The sequence below is a fragment of the Diachasmimorpha longicaudata genome, chromosome 3 (assembly GCF_034640455.1).
Source record: "Diachasmimorpha longicaudata isolate KC_UGA_2023 chromosome 3, iyDiaLong2, whole genome shotgun sequence".
NCBI classification, from domain to species: Eukaryota; Metazoa; Arthropoda; class Insecta; order Hymenoptera; family Braconidae; genus Diachasmimorpha; species Diachasmimorpha longicaudata.
This window is the reverse complement of record NC_087227.1, coordinates 10077837-10100884: the sequence shown is the minus strand read 5'-3', so window position 1 is coordinate 10100884 and position 23048 is coordinate 10077837. Positions and strand designations below refer to the sequence as shown.

Below are 23048 nucleotides of genomic sequence, written 5' to 3'. Positions count from 1 at the left end.
TGATTGGAAAATTCCCTGTGTTAATGAGAGAAGTAGACATTAATTTGAGGATCAAAGAAATCTCTAAAGCGAGGATTAGAATTTCAGATGATTTTCAAATTAATGAAACATATAAATAAAAGAATATAATCGTTGACTTAAAGATCGTTTCTTGTTGATAAATCCTACCTTGAACTTGTGGAACTAATTCTCATGGGCTTATTTACTTGAAAATGGCTCTTACCTGAAACATAAAATGAAAAAAATGGTTAATTTACCGAATAACTTTTGATTAAGTTGGTCATTTTAATTGTTAAACATTGGAAATATTTGTCGGATAGGGAATTCTTGAATTAAACGATTGATTAACAACGAAATGATTCGGCTTCTAAAAATAAAGTATGAGTTGTACTGTTATTTTTCATTGACTAGTCGGATCGTTTTTTACAAATCAATTTTCATCAAAAACAAAGAAGAAATTGATTGGCAAATCGTTCCAATTATTTAAAGTAACATCAATTTAATGCGAAGGAAAATCGTCGACTGCACATAATGAGTATGACATTATAAAGCCGGGTCATAAATCTGCATCAAGGCTTTCGTCGAGATTCTCCGGGTCATTGGCATTGACTCGTTTTATTATTGTCTTTGAGATCCGCGATAACGGGCTCATTACATTAATATCATTTCCTCCCACGAGGAAGTAATTTTTCACGATTTATAATTCCGTTAAAAATCGTCAATTCAATTTCAACGCAAAGAGCTTAAAAAAAAATTTAAAAATACGACGTGCAACATCATGTGAATCGGGTCGTACATTGACATTAGACAAACGGTAAATTAATTAACCATGTAATCGTTACTGGCGACCACACGTCTGACGCACTGAGCCTACCATTATGACTCTATCGATATTGGACAATGGAAATTTTTTTTGTTGTCAGGTCGAAGCTTTTTGTTTTTCTCCTTTTCATTCCATCAACATCATTGTTTCGAATTTGTTTTGGTTGATAAGTAACGAGGACAATTAGTTCCAGCTCAGCGATAGGGCATTAATTACTCGGCGAATTGTTCAATGGTGGAAAATATTTAGTAATCATGGGAGGAAGATATTGGGGGCCAGATTAACTGCCAATATTGGAGCGATGTTGAATTTAATGAATTGAAAATATTGTGTTCGATTGGTCTTGCGCATGATGAGTGTAATCTGTTGGAAATCGATAATAACAACAACTAAATAACTACCTGCTGTGAAAAACCTACGTTAAAATGACATCAGTGTATCACGTCATCAACGCAATAACAAATTGCCTCATTTAATTCAGCAAAATAAAGCCAAGTAGACGAAGAAAAAGAAATACTGCGAAATGAGAATAAAAATAGTTGGAGAGGGATTTTAATTTTTTAGGGCACTTTGTGGTTACGTAGTCAAACACTTTGCCCACAATTCAGGTGGATGTATTTTGCCAGGTGCAACACCTGGACTATTACGATCTTGTTACGTGAATTATCATTACGTTGATATGAATTTTTCAAACAAATGATAAAAATCAATATTGAAATATTAATTATATATTTTTAATTTTATAACTGAATGATAAATAAAGGAATTCCCGTGAAATGTTAAATTGACAACTTTTCCGAATAAAAATATCATTTTATTTATTAATCCCAACCTTTCTTCATAACTAATCAATAAACTTTTCATTTCGAAATCATGGAAAAATAAAAATAGTCTGCAATGAAATAAAATAATTAAACTCATCCATAAACTCTCATAAAGACTCAACCCAAAGGTTATCATCGAATAAATTTCAAATGTCAACTGGTAAATGGCCATTGGATCGGAAATATCAACGAAAAAATGAATAAAACTGAGCTTTCTGGCTGCAGCACAAAGACTTTAAGCCTTATTCCCCCATCGGAATATCGAAAACCATTCAAATAAACGAATGCCTCAAATAAATAACATAAATGGTTAAACAAATGGATAAACTTCCCCCAAGATTTACCCCAAAGCTCATCACCGAATAAATATCCCCGAAAAAAAACCTCACAAATAAAGTGAAAGAATTTTCTGGCTTTCTCACATCAGACTAAATCCTTACCGCGCATTCCACGTATAAAAAAATAATTTAAACAAATAAATAGACGCATAAACATTCACCACGAGTCAACTGAAAGCCCATCGCAAAATAAAATTCAAATGTCAGACCGATAAACCGAGAATTGCAGTAAAAATGGTCCCGAAAAATCTAATTAAACAATATTTATTGTTCTCCCTTCCCCACTAAAGACAAAAAGCCTCATTACCATACATTTAATATCGAACGGATACCAGCGATGCTCTGGAGGCGTCGAGTCGTCGGTCACAGTGGTATATACTGTATTTCATATGTACACGCGTGTCGTCACGCAATCGCTTTGATACATAAACGCACTGGAAAGGAGACACATTGCGAAGCGAAAGAGGGAGATCGTTGACCCGCCTGATGCATGAAACGCTTTTTCTCGCCACCGACCCCGCAAGAGGCACCCACACGGCACACCTCCCCCTCCCCATCCATACCTCCTCACCACCCCCTGGGGGGGGGGAGCACTTGATGCGCTTATTCCGTCTCTCTTATTAAACTTTGTGTATCAAGAGGGGATTGTGCTCCACCGGTAGTTATTATTACGATAGTCGTGTGCCCGAGAGACAGTTCCCCCTCTCTCTCTCTCACTCACTCTCTATTTCTTATTTTTCTGTTTTCCTCGACGTTGGGAATTTTGAAATCATCTCATTGGGTAATTCACACTGGTTACCTTTCTAGTTATCTTAATAATCTGCGTGGAGTGAGGAATTTATGATGAAGAGGTTGGAGGATTTTCAGATGTTTGTCTGCGTGTTAAAATTATTTTATTGGAGATTTTTTTTTATATGGTAATTTTAGTTGGGACTGTGAAGAGGAGAGTGATGATTACTCCAGTTGTTCTTCAGCTGCAGTGAAAATATTTAAAATTGCAGTGAATTTTTATCTCACCGTAATTTTTACTGTACATTGCTGTTCGTGTGGAATAATGTAGACGAAAAAAATTCGTCTATTGACCCTGAGTAACTCTCGACTAAACAAAACCTCATGGAAGAACTAAGGTCGCTAAGGGTCGTAAAATGTCGGGCTTCTATTCCTCCTCACGCCAAATGCCTCTCAACGACTGACCGACTTGACGATGGAAAAGATCGTTGGCCCGCGTATCAACGTACCCGGGCATCAATCCACATTCTCACTCGTTACACCAAGTCAAAACAGACAAACAAAAAGAAATTGATGCATTACTTTCATTTCAAGACTCTCACATTCCCTGAAAAATTCAGGACTAAATTCACCCGATAAATAAACAATAAAACAATGAATCCAAATTCATTAGGTTACTCGGTGTACGATAGTACTTTCTATTCAATCGATTCAACATTAAAGTGCAAGCGGTTACGTCACCCCTCTCCCTCTCCCCCTATGCTTTATCAAAAAAGTTGAAACGAGAAAGGTGTGAACTATTGAATTTCCCCGGAGTACAATTGCCTTTGAGAATATAACGTTCAACGATTCACACTCACGTTTCCACATCTATCGCATTCCCTCACGAGACATTACGTGCCCGAATGAATTACAATTAGAGTGGAATTAAGCACTCGTTCTTGATTCATAATTCTTATAATTTTTTTTTTCCGACTTGTTAGAGTACGAAACATTTCCTCAGCTGTTTGGCAAACAACAGCCTCATTTAATTATCATTCATTTGTTTGCATGTATTCCCGGGAGTTAAATAAATAATGTTCCTGGAATGAATTTCACAGATGAAAAGATTGGGAAGTTTTGGATTGACCTGTGAAAGGCATAAAAACATGAAAAATCCATTCACCATTTACAACCTCTCTCACCACCTAATAAACTAATAACCTACCCCCAGAGCACTCAATGCCTCATTTACAACAATTCCCCTGTTTACCCCCTCTCGCCAAAAATAAATCAAATGTCCCCCTGGAATCCAACAAATCCCAAAAATCACAAGTGTCATGTCCTAATAGTTTCGGCGACTCGCAAGCATCACATATCCGACATCTCTGCCAAATTAGTAACGAGGCATGTCGCCTCACTCCGAATATCTTCAACCGACAAATTATAATTCCCCTGTCATCAATTATTTTCGGTCATCTCAAAGTCTCGGGGATTATTTTCCCTTCCCCCCATATACCTCACCAATTTTCCCACCACCATTTTGGAAAAAAAGTCAAGAGTCCAAGGGAATGGGGGAACGATCGGTAGACCGAGAGGGAGATGAGTGTCCGGTGAAGCAGAGGACGATGCAGCGCCAGTTGTTGACTCGCTGACTGACTAAACTAATGACATCGTTACTGACTGGCCTGGCCTTATACTCTCCCCTGCACTGCCCTCTCTCCCTCACTCCCTCATTCTCTCTCCCCGTATCGTTTCTCTTTATCCCCCCCCCCACCCCCCTCGAGGCGGTGCACGATGCACCGTTCGCAAATGCCGCACCAACGCACACCGTCACACTGGTACCCGCTCTAGAGTTCAATGATCCCGTGTATTGCCAGGTCTCCTCTGTCCGCCTCTGCCACCCCTCCTCCGCCCCTCCCCCCCCTACCACCCCGCTACTTTCATTCTCAGTCCCTCCTGCTTCCACTGGCTGGGCGCAGGCGTATTTTCACCATCGATTCTCTCTCATCCACTGGACTTCTTCTCCTTCTTCATCGCCGTCGATTCTCATTTCTCGCCTCGACAGACCCCTCGCCACCATCGCTAAATCGTCTTTTCCTTCCAGATGCAGACGAGGCTCACATGCGCTGAGAGTAGGAGGGGGAGGGAGTGGGCGATGAGAGTGAGAGTTGATGATATGAACGAAACTTTGAGATATTGTTTAGATGAACGGTTGGATGTGATTTTCAGGGGTGCAATGTTGCAGTGAGATTCAGGGGAAAATTAATAACATTTCAAGATTTTTGGGAAATTTTAATTGTCAGAGTTTCACTAGGACTACCCCTGGGGGTGAATTCAGGAAGACGTTTGCCTGATTTTGACAATTGCAAATTTTATAATTAATTTAAATAGATAGAACGGAGGGTTCAAGAGTGTATTGCCTGGGGTGAAATTTCTTGGAATATTAAATGGAAAATTTCAATTTTTAAAGTTTCCGATCTAGATTCCTGGGGAAGTTGGGGTTGCTGATGAGAGGTGAGTTGCATGAAACTTTGGGACCTAGTTTAGATAGACGATGATATGAATAAAATGGGAGGAAAGTTTGGAGGCAATTTTCCGAGGAGTCATATTAAATTGACGTTGGGAGACAGAAATTATGAATTTTGGGATTTTATGGGAAGGAAAGTTTTTGACAATAGCAAGCTGATAACTCGGCTATTTGATTGAAGAAAAAGAGATCAAATATTTATCACAAAATACCCCTGTGAATTGATAATTACATGAAAATTCAATAGAGTATTTCCATGAATTTTCCTGGTTTCTATTCACTGTGATGAAAATTTCAATATTCAAACTGCTAGATGCAGATTCCTAGGGGATTGAAGTGGACGACCAGAATGATAGTTGATAATATGAGCAAAACTTTGGCAAATTGTTTAGATAAGCGGTGGTGGGACTACAATTGAAGGAAAGTTTGGAAACAATTTTGAGGGAAGCAATATTAAATAGAACTTCGGCCGCAAAAAATTGTGTGGCCAGAATTCCCCAATTTATAAACTTGAAATAGTTTGAATGACTGTTATCAATAATAAAGATCAATATTAAACCTAATTCCATCGGAAACAATAATGAAGTTTGAATTTTCGCTATTAAATCCCCAATTAGTTTACCATAAAAAAAAGTCACAATAAAGAAAGGAAAAATACCTGAACAACTTGAGTTCAATTAATCCTCCCCTGAGCAAACACTCCCCATTTTCCCCCTAAAACAAACCCTAAAAAATTTTACGATTCCACCTCTCCAGCTGCCTGAACCGATGAGATTGGGGTGACTGGAGGAAAAAACGACCAAAAGAGAGCCAAGAGGATGAATAAAAAAAATGGACGGTAGAAGAGGTGCGTGCGAGGCTCGTAACCAGTCCGTCCGCCTCAAGGTCCTGTCCGTATAATGTGCCCCATAAAAAAAAAACAACCGAAAAGAGTGAAACAAACCCAAGAAAAAGATGAAAAATTGCCATTTAAATTCCGAATCATACGGAAAATTCAATTTTCTCCCCAATTAATTCTTAATAAAGTTGAATCTGTCTAGACGAATATTTCATTTTTTTCTCCCTCCAACGTTTGCTTTCTGTTTCATTAAAGCCGAGGCAATAAGTGTAAATATGGAGTCATTAGCGCGTCTCAAACAGTCATAATCGACAGAGGACTGGAGAGTCATTGGTGCATGGATATGCGTTAACATTTCCCCCCTCATTTTTTTTTCTCCTGTTTTTCAGCTGCAGTGAAACTGCACTAGGGTCTCGGTGTTATCTTTCATATCCCTCGTTGAACCCAGTGGTCATTCATCAGAGGCGAGAGCGAAAAAAAAAAAAAGATGAACTAAAAAAAACGACGAGAAAAAAAAAACAACAACGCGAGATAATTAAAAGGGGCTGCAAAAAATAACTGATTAATTTAGAGTGATGAATTAACTCACAATTGGATCGTAACCTAGGTATAGAGAGTAACATAGTCCTAACGTGTCGTTCAGAGTTACAGTGGAATTAACCTCGACATACTCGGAGGTCAGTGCGACAAATGACTTGGCTACTACTCGATAAATATGATACCGATCTTACGGCTTGAGTATTAAATCAATGTTAAACGATCGAAAACATTGTATCATGTCAACTATATCTGTACTTTGTTCAAGTGATGAAACGATTTATTCCCCAATTAGCTGATTATTGGTAATTATTGACAATGGATCATGTGACTATTTTTTTCTGAAGATATTGTTGAATGAGAAAGGGAATTACAACCGATAAAAAGGTGAAAACATTACTGATAAATTATTCAACCTACAACTACCGAAAATATCTCGATTGTTTGCGAGAACATGAAGATATATCACCCGATTATTCAAATATCTCGAATCAGTATAGTTCCACCAGCTCGAAACATCCATTCCCACACCACTCATCCACGATATCAATTAACTCCCATAATTAATCAAATATTTCAATGCAGTCATCCATTAAATACCTATATCCATCCGCAAAATGAATGTATCGATATACCGGATCAATAAATCCATCTGCTAGATCTATATGTTAACCCTTCACTTCGATCCATCCATTCAGTCAATTAATACATTCCAACCCCCCGATTAAATCCCAACATTCAAAATTTCAATCCCTAAATATCCAAAACATCGATATCTTCCAAACAAATTTTTTCAACAACAAAATTATTTATCATGTGTAAACGTCTCGAAAAATGTATTCAATATCTTTCGTATGATGTAAAACATCGCATGAAACGATTGACTAGTGAGACTGCGTGTGCCAGACGATACAAATGCACATCTTTCCAACGGGTTGGGATGCTATTTTGGCATTTGCAAACGCGAGAAGCCTCTGGTATACATAGGAGTCTACCTCCTCCCTCCGCCCCCCCCCCTCCCCACACCAACCCCCTTCGGGTTTAATGCGTACCAATCAACAAACACTTGGAGGCGCATCTTGGTGCTTGTGGCGATGGCCTCACAGGAGGGTACGTAACACGCATGCCTTACCAACCTCGTACCCTCTCTACTGCAACGCGAAAATGTCTCAAAGTGACAAGAACAGGGCAATAGTAATTTTTCATTTGCCCTGGGCTTGTGAAATGTTGATGGCGGGAGGGGGGAGGAGGATGAGGAGGTGGAAGGGGGGATGTGAGAACTTGTGAGGCAAAACACTCGTCCAACGATAAATAATCATCTTTTCTTGGTATTTTTGGCGAGGGCATCAATCAAATCAGGGCTAATTGTCTTCACCGGTAATCATTCTTTCTTTATTTTTATTTTTTGAAAGGGTAGACGGGAAAAATAGGGGGATGGGATATTGCTGGGTAAATTTGAGGGGGGTTGAGGGATTATATGGTCAAGTGGTTCTGCATATGTATGGAGGGCAGACCTTGGTATTAGAAGACCCGTAAAGTTTGAATGCCTGGTGAGAATTTAGAGTGACTGGTCATCGTAAAATTTTCAACTGACGACTGAATTAATGACCGTGGTCCTTCCGGTGGCTTCCATTCTTTTGAATTATTTTTTTTTTTTCGTTTGGTTTTACGTACTCGTGGGTTATAATGCTGTTGGGAAATTTAAGGTGAGGTTGGGATTGAGTTGCAGACATTTACAAGCGCGAAGAGACAAATTTAGTAAAGGATTTTATTAACTCGGGGAATTGCTGTCTGATGTTTTTTCATGTAGCACACGAGGTCTTTGCCGAATAATGTGGGGTAGTGTATATATGTAGGTGAGTTGGAATGAGGAAGATTTGTCTGGATGAAACCAACTCTGATGACATTAGTTTGGAATGATTATTGCCAATAGGCGAGTGATGAAGTTGAGGAAAAAAATATGATGGAATATTTTTAATCTGAATTTTTTTATGAAACGCAAAAAAAGTTTTCTCAATATTTTTCTTCAAATCTACTAACTCGAAAGATATTTCGCAAGTAATCTGGGCTGTTTAATTGACCTCCCGACCCAGAGAGAAATAGTTATTTATGAATCAAGATTTGTTGGACTAGAGTTACTCGTGATATTGCGAATATCTTTATGGAGGGAAAGAAATTAGAGAAAAGTATCAAAAGACATTTTCTGTAGAGATTGTCATGACCTACAAAAAAGTTCTCCTGTCATTTTTCTCTAGAACCACTCATTTCTAAAGTATTTTAAAAATAATCTGTAGACTTTGATTTCTCATAGAAAATAAATTCAAATAGACTTGCATATTACATCGGAAATATCTCTGAAGCAAGAACACTTAGACAAAAATGACAAGAGACATTTTTCTTACAGATATTCGTGACCTACAAAACTTGTCTCTTCACATTTTTTTCCAACTCCATTAGTTTCAGAGATATTCACCGAAGAATATGCGTTGAATTTTTGACTCCTTAAATTTTTCAAATTTCTTCCTTCAGGCCCACCTATTATTCATTCCAAATTCTCTATAACCCCCCCCCCCTGCCTAAACCAAAATAATTGATCGACTGAGGATCGCAAGTTGTTGCAGCGCGTGATCTGAACGGCCTGAAATTAAATGCCCGCGAGTAATGAATGAATGACCCGCAGTACCTGAAGGAAAATAAAGAAAAATAAAAATAAAAAAGTAAAACGGTATCCCCATGTGATGCGAGGCACCTCCAACGTATATATTACGATGATAGCCGGTGAGTGGTATAAACGATGAGTGAGTGCTCGGTGGGTCTCTCGCGTGTGTCGGAGCGAAGAAACTGGGACGTCGACAAGAGCGATAACAAAGGAGTCACTGTAACGCAGTTTGCACCCATTGTACCCCGTAATGCACGGGTTATATATCCGTGACTGTGGGCGGATCGAGTCATCACAAATGCCGAGTGTTAAAACTCTTTACCTCCGAGTGTTTTTCACAAGAGAAGGGAATAAGGGGTAAAAAAAATAAACAAAAATAAAAAATTTAATAATGTGAAAATAATACGTTTGATGGGTTTGAATGCTGAGACAATATTCATCACAATGAATTCCCATGGGCCCTGTTCCATGAGGTGGGTCAGCGTCACGTTCTTCAACGTGTCTATGCACTGTTTTTATCAGGAGTTTGAGTTATCTTCTCTTTAACGCAGACAAGGGGAAAGGTATCGTCGCTCTCGTTCCCAAGGACGCAACTTTACGGAGGTGCAACGGCCTTTTGGGAGGCAGGTCAGTGACGTGGGATTCCCTTGCTCCCTTCGTACTTATCAATATTTGTGGTCACGTAAATAATTAATAATTGTGGGAAATTATTGATTGAATAATTTAAAAACGAGATAATACGAATCCTTCACGTCATTTCCACTCAATTTACCTCATGCGTATTAATTTACAAATACATTTTGAAATGCCAATACTTATTTATTAAATAAATGAGCATTGTTCGTGGAATATAATTTCAATCCGACCAATTATTCATGGCATATCCCTTCAATTCATCTCATGCAATTTTAATTTATAAAATGCACTGTAAAAAATCTCGAAATGCTTGAAATGTAAATTTTACGGTTGAGATTGACGGTTGAAAATGTCAATAATGCTTTATTGGATATTTTTTACTGAACATCATCCAAAAACCACTGATTTTTCCTGACATTTTCCAGCAAATCCTCTCATGCAGTTAAAAACCCCAGCATTTATTTACTAAATAAATGAATATTTTTTTTTCCCAATATAATCCCAACGAAATAATTCAACCATTTGTGATTATCCAGGTCATTTTTATCGCAATTTTATCCATGCATTTCAATCCACAAATGCGCTTGAAACCCCCAATTCAGTCTCATCAATTTTTCCACAACGTAAATTCCCCAAAAATTATTCACTAAATAAATACGTATGTTCTGTGAAATATAATCCGACCAAAATTCAAAGGTCTCGGATTATTCGGATCATTTCTATTTAATTTTACTCATGCATTTGAAACCACAAGTGCGTTCCAAATCTGGAATCGAGTTTCACCGATCCTTTCACAACAAAAATCCCTCAAAAATTATTTTCCAAATAAATACATGTTTCGGGGAAATATCATTTCAACATAATAATTCAAGCATCTCCGATTATTCAGGTCATTATCTCAATTTCCTACATAATATTGCATTCACAAAGTTCTTTGAAACCCCCCAAATGATTTTCCATATAACCACATATTTTTTTTTAGAATAATCCAAACGATATTGAAAAGCCTCCGATCACTCATATCATTTTTCCTCAATTTTACTTATGGATTTTAATCTCCAAATGCGTTTGAAACCCCCCAATCTAGTCTCGTGAATCCTTCCACAACACGAATTTTCCCCCGAAGGTTTAACATTAAAATTCATCATTTCCATAAATTTATCGAATTCCGTCCTCCCCCCTCCCACCCCCTCCCTTTCCACGCATATGAATTTTTTATTACTCCATTGCAATCTCAATAATTCATCGAGGGATGAATTTCTTCGACGCTCTTTGGTATTGTCGTCTGCTCGGGAAATTGAATTTCCGCTTGACTCTTTCTTTCTCTAATTCCACACCGAGTTTCTTCCGCCTATGCACCAGACGAATGACCTGTTACCGAGTGACATGAGCCAAGAAATCTACAGGACACTCTGCATTAATGAGAATTAAAATTCTCTCGCTAATACAGCAAAGACTTATTTTCCCTCATTTCAATCGCAAACAAAAAGAAAAATCTTCAGAATCTATTGTTTGTGATGAAGACAGCCCGGGCCGATGAGATACATGAAGTGCGTACCAGAGAGACCAGGACGACACATACACCGTCAACAGGGAGACAAACTGTGAGGGAGAGGGAAAGGAGATCCCTTGGCGAGTGTCCAATATACCTCACGGAGATGCGTGTGCTACGCGTCGTCGCGACTAGCCATAGCTGGCTCCGGGTAATTTTCTACTTCACCGGACCTTGGGAGGACTCCGTACGTTGATCTTTCGCGCGTCTACCAATAATGGACTTTGTATATACACGGCAATGCATTTAACATCGCACAGCGATTAGCCGAATCGAGTGTTAATTTCACTGTTCGATAATTAGTCATGAAATTTCGAGGAAAAAATTTTGCAATTTTCCCATTCCCTGAACGAACTATACGATTCAACTAAATTAGATCAAATTACTTCCAAAATGAAAAATAAATCGATCATATTCCCCCTGTCAATCTTGAGTAATTAATAATTAAAAACAATTAAGGAAATCCCACTTCTTTAAGATCTATCTCCGTTTAATTCCAACAGTAAAACCATTATAAACATTTTTGCAAGATCAAGAAATTTAACAACTCGTCATTAAGTACTGGGCTAATTGAAAATTTCATTTTCTCAAATATGTTCAACCAAAATTACTCATTATCTCCAGGTAATATTCTGTGGTTAACGCCCACGATTGTTTACCATTCGATAATTGAATAAGAACGTCGAGTAATCAATAAAACTCGAATGAGAAACTCGCGGTAGACATTAATCTAATTTTTACCATTCATCTTAGTTTGTGCATGTTAGACACTGGTATTTGCCCTTTAAGACGGCGAAGAGAAGAGGTAAGACTAGCGTGTGCAGGTGCTACTGCGGTTAGAGCGCGTGCCCAAGTCAGCGGTTTGGATTAGATAATCGCGAGAAAGATGGAATAATACCTCAACCACCAACACCTATAAAAATAGAGGCTGAAATATTTTTTTTTTGTTTCACCCGGTGTATTGATTGCATTCTCAGGTAAAATAGGGTAATATTCAATCTGTTTAATAGCTTTTATCCCCGACCACCTGTCCTCAATTTCCATAGCATCACGTCACGTCCCTCAATAATTACAATTCTCTTTTTCTTTTCTCCGTGAAGCGAATAAAAAAACCATATTATTCCTAAGGAGATTTTTCTTTTTTTTTTCTTTTTTAATCGCCAGTTTAAAAATAAACTCGTCTACTGTTTATGGTAGCGTCTAGGTACACTAGTTCTTGGTTTAGAGGGAGAAGAAACGTGCAAACATGCGTCTATATGTTTTTTCGCACTGTGAGACGCTAAAACGACTAAATGTTTCTTGTCTGTACTGAACGTTAACTCGGGCAGAATTTTCGTGTCTGCATATTTTCCGATTCACTCCCCTTTCATTTCTGATGTGCATTTCATAGTGTGATATGTACAGGCCTGTCTGGATGAATGATGTGCGATGAAATTTATATGATAATGTTTACTTTTGTTGCTGAAGAGAATGTTGCACCTGCCGTTGAAAAATAAAATGCAGTGAAGGAAGTTGATCTTGGTCTTTAATTGGCTCATTTAATTTGAATTGAATTTTTTGTATTCATGTGAAATAAAAATCAAGAGCTTTAAAATTATTTTTAAGTGCAACATTCTAATTCTAATGAATATTTAAAGAACTTCTCCCATTTTCAAGCGATAAAACCGACGTAATTTCCTATATCCTTCAGGGTAATTACGATTTCTATTGCGAAACTAACATTATCCAATTTGATTATTTTTTACGGCAGCGTTTAAGAATTTTCGGAAAATTTTATGTCAACAGATTCCTCGTAAAATGACGAATTAAACGATTCGGAAAATTTTAAGGGCCGGCAATTTATGGGAAAGGTCCATGCGTTTTATTTTCACCAAATTAATCTACTTCTGGAATATTAAACTGTTTAATTTTATAGCCGAAGGGAATTGTCTACCCGTCGTTAAAAAAATCCAGTGCCATAAGGGAAGCTATTTTTTATGGGATAGCATTACTAAATTTACGAGGGATTACTGCAAACAATCGTGAAAAATAGTAAAATTTTACTGCGTTGTGATTTTTTCAAGTTGTTCTAGAATTCATTTCAATTTATCCAAACTCTAATGAGCGATATTAGTAGCTAAAATATTAATGGAAAATAATGCGAATTTTTTAAGGCCAAATAATTTACCTAAAATATTCATGTATTTTATTGTGATTATAATTTTTCAAAAGAGAATTTTTCCCTTGTCGTTAAAAACTACAATGCAATAAGAGACACTATTTTTTTACGAGACGATAAAAATCTACGAGGGATTACAGCAGAAAGTTTTGACAAAGCAATAAAATTTTCCGTGTGCAACCATTTTTTTGAGTTCAGGTAAAAAAATTCAGCCGAGAAAAGTCAGAAATATCACTGGAACAATTTCGAATGGCAATATTGCGAGTTTTTCTGAAAATTGTATGAAATCCCAAATGATAAAATGCGAGCCATAAGTCAGTGGTTTATTGCTTTAAATTTTTAAATTCCACGTCATTGATCGCAATCAAATTACGCAAAGTCTTCCCACCTATTGATTTTCCAAATATAATTGACCTGAATATCGTGATTGTGACTTTTCCGTGAATTTTTAAACTAAAAATTCACTGGCCATTATCCACATTTATTATTCTCCATTTCCTACGTCGTAATCGTGGACCGTTGAATAATTTTAATAACACCGATACATTAATGTATTCCACCAGCATTAATAATTAATTGCCGAGTGGCTACCGATTTTTACTCAACCCAGGCTGGAATAACGGACTCACTACCAAATAAAATGTATTTTAACCATCACACATGCGTGTGAGACAGTCAAAAATGCTGCATACACACAGCAGTGAAATGAGTTTTTAGGACTGGAAGGTGCACCACACGGGAGGAGAGCAAAAATCACGTGTGTGCGCCTGGCATCGAGAGGAGAATTGCCACGAGTCGAACCGGTTTTTGTATTTTCACGAGTGAACAGGCCGCAATCTCTTTGCGTCCACTCCTTAGCAGACACTTGCCGTATATACCCCCTTTCCCACCCCTCCCACCGCCACCACCATCATCACCCCCCTGGGCCCCCTACCATAGCCTCTTTCTTTTTCATTCGTACAAGATGAGAAGGAATGAAACGCGTTATCAAAGAGACGACGATTAAAACTGGAACACGAGAATAGTTTTCGTTTTAAATAAAAGAAAATAAAAGGTAAAAGGGAATTTTACTCGGTCTGATGAAAAGTGAAAACTTGATTTTTCCACACCACGTTGTTTTTTTTTTCTTTTTCGTTTGTTTTGCTGTAATGCTCCTGTTGTTTACTGGGAATCAGAGACGCATGACCTACTTGGACGTATTTTTATAAAGCTGTGGAGAATGGGGATGAAAACTAGACGACAATGAAACTATTTGATTTAGGCCCTGACATTCATCGATCGGAAGAAAGTGAAATTTGATTTTTCCCAAGACGTGGTATTGTTCGTATTTTTTTATAATTTTCGCGTTGTCTGCCGGGAATCACAGGCGTGTGGCCTATTTGCACGGATTTTCCTAGAAGCTGTAGAGAATGAGAAAGGAATTCAAAGGATGGAATTCAGAGGGGAATCGGAATCGAGTGTTGAATTACTATGACGACGAGTGATCGTGAAAATCAAACTATTCTAACTATTCCATTCACAGTTCTGATAATTTCTGCTATAACGTAACTCATTTCTGTTGATTTAAATAAATCTCTGGAATGGTACAATCATAAAATATTAATTCAATTAAATTCTCCGTTCATAATTTCCCTCATTATTCCAATCCCCCACTTCCCCATTCGCCAAGTCTTTTGTTTCACTTCTAAACCCATAAACGCGACTAACGACCCAATCCAAAATTCCCAACCTCGTCTATCTCAAATCCTCCCCAGACCTCGTAACTCTCGACAAGGGACATTTTCGTACGAATTCACATTTGGAAGACTGGCAAGCGCTTTCTCACCGACAAGATACAGTGGAAGAGTTTATGAGCGCCGGGTGCATGCGAACCTCCATCTGCCTCAGGGAAAAACGTGATATTTTCCCCCCGAAAAAAAAAAAAACCCAAATGAAGAAAAAAAGAAGATCTTTCGCCGTATCTCTTCTCCTCGTTTTTTCCGTTGTTTCAGTGAAAGTGAAGCTTAATAAATGAGACACTCACCTGGGGGCATTGATGATCGGACGTCCCATTGCCCGCTGCTGGCGCTTCTCGTTGCTTGGCAGGCGAAGATAATCTTGGTCGCCGAGGAGGAACAAATCCTTTGAAATAATCATGTCAACCGCCTAGCTGACGCCTCCACCTTGCCCTCCGGCACTTATTCCGTTGTTTTTTTTTTCTTGCAATCACGGAACTCAATTCCCGATTTATATCCCCCCACTTTTCCGACACGAATTAAAAGCACTGCACTCCGCGCCCCGAAACGAACAAAAAAAAATATAATTAAATTAGGACTAAACTGAAAAATCACAATTTTTTAGTTTCAACTGGAAAATTATTCGCGACTGCACTTGTCATTTTTCATTCACTTCATTTAATCGCGCCTTTGTCGATAATTTTTCGACTATAATTTTCAACTCCAGTGTCTGGTGGAAGCACACCCCCGGGGTTTAGCTCCCCCAACTCCTCTCTAATCTGAAAATAAAGCAATTCGAGATGATTAAATAAATAACGTCTCGTGGCGTGTTTGTTGGGTGGTAATAATAGTGGGTATTTGCTGTGATCCAACACTCGTATTTAAACGGGAAAGGAAAATAAAGAAATGGGAGATTAACCCGTTAGTGTCACTGAGGTAATTTTTAGCTGAAACGGTTCAACAATCTGTGTCAGGAAAGAAAATAAAAAGAGAAGCGCAAATGCACTACGGGGGGAGGGGCTCGTCTCGCTGGACTGATGTGAATGATCTTTCGATGATATCTTGCTACTGATAATAATAAATAGATTGTTGGTGGAGATAAAATGAAAGATTGTTTTTTTTACTTGTGAATAAAGAAAACCTTCCGTGACTTTCAGAGCAAAATTCTCTGGAAAAATATAACATTCATTCAATGGTGAATATCATAGGAGTCACTCAGGCCATTTGCAGGAGTGACATCTCATTTTAAAGAAGGGGAAAATGTCTTGGAAATGAAAAAAAAATGGCCTGAATTCATGCTGCGCAACCTGAGTTACAGAAGGTTGTAGGGGAGTCATTTTATGTCCTTTTCGAGGAAAAATTCTAGTGGAAAACATGATTTTTGTATCAAGTCACACAGTTGGGAATTATTTCATTAATCTGTGGTACTCAGTGGATTCGGATATGATCTGTCAGGCGCTCATTTCGTCGCCAAAAAAATCTTTACATTTCACTCAATCTTTATTTAATTTTCCATGAAACTTCCTGTCTTCATAAAAAATGAGAGCATGAGGAATCACCAATTCTTCCTGGTTCTCTGATTCAATTAAAACGATTCAAATCTCATTAGAAAGTCTATAAAAATACCTGTCAAGTGGAGTAAAAATCATCGAATTTCACTGAGCCATTCTCACGTCATTGTCAATAAAACTCGAACCCTCCTAACAACTCTGCTCATCCCTCAAAGGCATTGCTACACCCCTCTAAATCGGATCTTCCCCTGGCAAATCATTTCCCGGTTTCAGCTTCACCCTCAACCACTCAAAAGAAAAACCTCTCAAAAAGGTCAGTCCCTCTTCAACCCTCACCCCATCTATTTAAACACCAAGTATGATGAAAATTAATTGGCAATGGCAGTGAGAAATTCAGAAGGGTCTGTCCGTCACCGATGCAACTGCGCCAGAGATCGGGGCGACACAGAGAGAAACAAGAATAAGCCGGGACTAAAAACGAAGACAGAGGGAGAAACACACGGCCATTGCGGGCACGCAGTCGCAGTCAATGAACCCGCATGCTTTTAACAAAGTTTTTTAAGCGCTTCTCCCTCCCCCCCAAAGACCCCCTCAACCCCCAGAAAAAATCGGAAAGGGGGAATTGGAGATGAAGTAGATCAGGACGTCTGGAGTCAGACCTCATCGCCCTCCTCTTCCCAAAAGAAAAATATAAACTGACAAATTGGTACTCAAAAACACAAAATAAACCACTCTCTCCCCCTTGTCTGACGCCCTTCTAAACAAATATCTAAAACTAGTAGGGTGTCAATGGCCAATTTAAGACATTATTCCCAGCGAAAAAATCCTCGTAATAATAACGACACTAGTATCTATTGCAACAGGCTCGAGCGCATGCGTGAGAATTCGAGTGAAAACAATGGTGTTTATGATTCTAATCGTATGAAAGTTGAATGAAAAAAGTGCGATAAATGATGTGATTTAATGTCAACACAATATTATCGTACACTGACCCCTTGTCACCGCTGTATTTGACACGAGAGCACCAAAAATTATGGGCGCTATCGCCCCACCGCGATCAGACGGTCCACACTGGCTCTCATCGTTTCCACACGCGATTCCAATCTTCAAGTTCTTCTCGTTCTCCCCCTGTTGTGCGTACGACCTTGTCTCCAATAATATCCCAACGAAGGTTTTCCGGATATTTTATTTTTTCCCTCACCGCGAATGTCTTCAAGATGATTCACAACAACACTTGTTTTGTTTACTTATTCATTTAAATTCACCATGTAAAGGTCTATTGTTTTGGTTTTCTCTTACGATCGGTTGGACTGAGAGTCTCGTCGCGCGATGATGAGTGCGGCTTTATTTAGTAGGATATATCACCAACGAGAGCGAGACCGGCGCGACACTCACGACGGTCGGATGTAGACTGAGTTGTTCGGTGCGCTCCGTGCGGCGTCTATAGGCGAAGCAGAGCGCCGCCACCGCCGCTTGCCTGTCCTCCCTTTTTTTGGCTTTTATTCGTATCGGCTATCAACAGCGCACGCCACACACTGAGTGACGGAGGGAGTCACTACTGGCGGAGCTCAAGTGCAGAACACCTGAGATTTTTTTTTTTTTTTTTTTGGGGGCGGTTTTTTCGTTGGAGCTTACGGACGACGGAGGGGGCGAGCGCTTCGCGGAAGGGAGATTCCGTATTTGGGGGAGAAGGGATGACTGCTGGCACATTGTTTATTTACGGAGGAGACTCCACGATTTTTATTGCGAATTTATTAATGTAGGATTTATGGCAATTGACGAATAGTGTTGAGTTAGGGTCAACTGGGGAGGTTTCAATTGAGGGTAACTTGTTACTCCATTAATTTACGTAACTAAAATCATTAATGAAAAATCCTCCTTACATGCATCGAGATATTTCTTTTTCTCCTAACCTAGAAAGAACCCCCCCCCCCTTTTCCCCACTTCACGTAATTCGTATTCGTCAAAAACCCGTTTACCATTTGATCATCTGTTCCCACTGTGCCAAACCCTTCAATACCTAAAAATAAATTCATTTCCGCACGACAAACTAAACGACAAAGGTCTAGACAGCCCGGCCTGTGCGTGCACCATCGAACCCGATTCCTCAAAAATTTCTATCGAAAAGAACGAGAATTAAAGGACGACGCAATTACCGTAATATCATACCTCATTGAAAGTATTTCATAATCTCCAGCACATCCTGTTTAATTTATCCATTGTAAGTATAACGTACATCCACTCGTTCCTTCATTATTTTGGTATTGAATTGGTAGTTGTGGAGGGGCAGAAATACATTGCAGATCTTTCCTTTCATGCAACAGATGACTCGGCCAATCGAAATTGGGCCAATCGTTGTGCCGGTGTACACCTTTCCCCTTTGCGATATCGATCATTATCCGCACGCCATCGAATCCAGAGGAAATCGATGGGAACATACTGCCTCGTAGAAAATACAAAGAGAAGCTCACCAATGTCACAAGAATATTATTAACATAAAGGGTAATATAATAAATGCTTTATCGTTACCCTTCTGATACTCGTAATTTTCGTGAAAGTTTCCGGCTGTTGAGTGACTTTACTGGAGCAGTACAGTTTTTTTTCACCTTTTTGTTTTCCATTATTATTAACTGGAATTTGGATGTGGGAGAGGCGTTGAGTTGCACCTAATGATTCCACCATCGATGGCCACGTAACAATTATCCCTCTGAAACTCTCAACAAAAAGGAGATTCTTCCATTAACCCAATTGCCCAGCATTGTATATATTTTTCCATCCCTCCTTTTAACGAAATTGCATGGTTACCCACAAAGTGCACTGCAATTAACGTTTACTCGACATGCCTGTTTATAATGTAATTAAACTCGCACTTGTGAAATTTTTTTTTTCCTCTCTCGTTTTGATGATTTTTATTACCAGTTTTACCTTTCAATTTTACACTTGGAATGATTTTTCTTTTATCGTTCCCGGTGGTGTGGGATTGAGTGGTCTTAGAGGGGTTTATGTGGGAACTCGTGGAGTGAGTGGAAAAATAGATTTGATGGTGTAGTTTTCTGAGATTTACTTGGTTTTCGCTCCAGAGTGGAAGGATTGGATTTGGCAATGTCGAAATCTGCTGTTTTTCGGGGCAGGTCAACTTATTTTGCCACAGGTGTTCCAGGGTGTACTGGGAGAGAAATTAACTTTGTTGAAGAAGTCTATATTCTGCTTGAAAATATTTGATGCTGGAGAACATCTTCACTGGAGCCAGATTAGCCATTGGGAGGCGACCCTTCAATATCCTGGAAGAAGTCAAACAATTAGCAAGAGAAAATTACGCTCTATTGTCCGAAGAATGTTTTTATACCATAGAAGAAGCACAGGGATGAGGAAAAAAATATATTTTCACGTAAAAATTATTCCGTCGATATCACTTTGTTGTCACTAACACTTTTTTTTATAAACAATGGACTTTGTTCGAAATTATTGAGCAAAAATCGTCACTATGAATATCTAGATACACAAATGCCCCACGAAAACAATTATTACCACCAAAATTGTCAGGTTAGAGTAGAACCATTTTGCCCAAAAGTTAATGGATTTAATGTAATGCAAAATTTCTCCGAACACTAATTTTCTTCTTCAATATAATTCCTAATTTTTTAAATAAAAGAGCACTAGAGTCGAAAGGTAATGCCGCGAACAAATATCGAATGCAGAACCCCCTCAATACGTAATTTTGCAAAAAGAATGAATGCAAAAACCGATCCGAAAAATCACTGAAGATATATTAATGTGAAAGCGTCAGTGAAGAGGGCGCAGTGAAGTTTAAGTTAAGTGGTGGCGCTAGTTATCAGACGTCAGACTGTGTGTGTGTGAGTGAGCGCCAGGCAATTCGAAAGACTGCGTTAACGGTCGTCGAACTCATACGTCGACCGGTATTTGGCTGGTGTGTTTACGAGAAAAACAAATTCGAGGCAATCGCCATGGAGTCCCTGAGGTCGTATCGATGATGGAGTAGAGATTTAGGCGATGAGGAAGGGCCCCCTAGACCTCGCATCCAGAGGAGGGAGGAGGAAGGATGGAGGTCGTAAAAGAGACCGAGGTGAAGGGATCCATTGGCACGTTGGGGAATTAAAAACAACAGGCACACACATTCTAATATTACGAAACATTTGTTTTTCTCGCCTACAATGGAATAAAGTGCGTATTAAATGGATTGTGATGACTATTTTAATTTCACGTTTGAGAAGCTACTGATGAAGTGATTCATTCATTTTTAACGACATTTTTTGATTTGGTGGATGGGAAATGGGCCGAATGAATATTTGATTGAATTAGATAAATTTGAATTTAACGAGTGGGAAATTCCCCACTTCGTCTTTATATGGTATTACGTTCACACATTATCTTCTCCTATTTTACGTAATTAATTGGTATTTATTTGCCGAATACTTTGTTTGACTGGAATGCAGAGTTTCTCAACTAATTTTTACCACAATAGTAAGGAATTTCACGTGACTGAGAGCAGTGAGACGTAATCCAATTGAAACCCATTGGTCTGATGAATATTAACAGTCATTTGGTGTTGATTCTTTTGTGGTTGTGTTCATAGGAGAATTTTCAATGACGAAATCACTGGGCCTTCGAATAGATAGTCATCATTTTTCATTACGATATTTACACGAAAAGTCATGGGAAATTAACAGCTGGTAGAAACTGTCACTCTGAATGGTATGTAGAAGGTTTTGTAAGAATTTTTTTTCGGGTTCGAGCAACTCTCGATTCTTTGTCTTATTGCCCTTGAAATTGAGAATTGTTCATTCCATTTTGGAAGGCAATAATCTCAACATCGATCAGCCAAATCGAAAAGTGCGTAGTTTATAGGTACTTATGCAGACATTTCAATCGGAAATCATTTTAACTATTCGTGAAGTCATTGTTACCGGAAGTACATGTTGAGCAAGTTTTAAAAGCCACAGGTGGTTGACAGCGAATAAAGGATTCTATTGAAGTCAATTATGTGATTTAGATATAATTTTTCAATATTGAACTAAAGATTAGAGACGTTAAAGCCTTACAGGCTTTTTGATAGAAAATTTCTGTGGAATTCAATGGTATTGGGAATGTTTAAATAGGGCAAGGCAAATCTCAGGTAAAAAATTTTAACAACCTCGTCTCCTTCGAGAAAAACATCAAAAGGTAATTCAAAATAAATAAATTTTTACGCAGTGTCTGTTCCACTTGCGTATCCTTAATGATTATTCCATTTCCTGTAATTCTAGACAGGTGTCTCAGCACTCCTGGCGCACCCAGAGTCACATTACACTGTTGTTCATGGAGAAGAAAATTGACGGAATAAAGAGTTTTGAAAATGACGGTGGTGGAGGGCGCCTGATTTATGCCCCCCAAAACTTTCACCCGACAATTGGAATGCTCGTCGACCGGTTGTTTGCACTCATGGGCTCTTTCAGAGTTCGTGGACCCTCAGTCAACATGTCAGTTGAAAACACAAATGGTTTTATAAACATTTACAAGAAAAAAATTGCATTCCCATTGCTAGTCTGCGATATTCAACTCGAAAGATTCTGAAAGGCATTGACTAACGAACTGTACATTTAATTTGGAGGATTCCCTTTTCTGGGTATTTTCAAATTAAAAATACACGATTTAATGAAGGGACCAATGGGACTGTAAATTCCAGTTTAATAAGTCTGTGAAAAGCAAGATAAATGTTGACAATTTAGATCGAACATCCGAGTGAAGAAAATAATTAGTACTAGCGAAGAAAATGATGAAAACTTCGAGGGCAAGATTCTCGCAAGCTCTCTCGAGAAATTCAATACCTGAGCTCCAGAGCTTTCAACAACAGACTGCCATGAAAAACGAGGTATAAAATTGAATAAGCAGATGTGATAATGCTTTTAATGAACACTCAAGAAAGTTGGGAGATTCTCGTCCACCTCCTGTTAAAAAATTTAAAAATCGATGAAATTTCCATTAACTCTCGAAACTGCACTATTTTTTCTTGAAGCCATCTGGTCAACTGCCTCCTGAATAAATATTTTTCCATCGTTGGGCACTAGCTCTTAAGCTTACGCCAAAATTTCAGGGAATTTCACCGTAAAAAAACACAACTTAATGAAAAAATCAGCGGACACTAAAATTTACCTGAATCGTTCCCTAAAATTTCATACAAATACAGAAATTCATATTAAGACTTCAACCAAAACGACTAGT

The 23048-nt window shown here is 38.5% G+C and overlaps 1 protein-coding gene across 4 annotated transcripts in view; it reads right to left on the bottom strand.

The window, feature by feature from the left end:
• Nucleotides 1–20548, bottom strand: part of LOC135160462 (uncharacterized) — an 82343-nt gene extending 61795 nt beyond the window's left edge. The window contains exons 1-5 of one of the 4 annotated variants that reach the window (XM_064117016.1): nucleotides 20176–20548; nucleotides 19894–20110; nucleotides 19359–19542; nucleotides 18999–19268; nucleotides 15627–16097 (exon numbers count right to left, since the gene is read on the bottom strand). In XM_064117016.1, the coding sequence (XP_063973086.1) occupies nucleotides 15627–15739 (113 nt within the window). In that variant the 5' untranslated portion in view covers nucleotides 15740–16097; nucleotides 18999–19268; nucleotides 19359–19542; nucleotides 19894–20110; nucleotides 20176–20548. Of the gene's footprint in view, nucleotides 1–15626; nucleotides 16098–16944; nucleotides 17214–17821; nucleotides 18283–18998; nucleotides 19269–19358; nucleotides 19545–19893; nucleotides 20124–20175 lie in introns of those variants that run through there. The other 3 variants (XM_064117018.1, XM_064117015.1, XM_064117019.1) reach the window with 3 other exon arrangements.
• Nucleotides 20549–23048: the final 2500 nt, after the last annotated feature.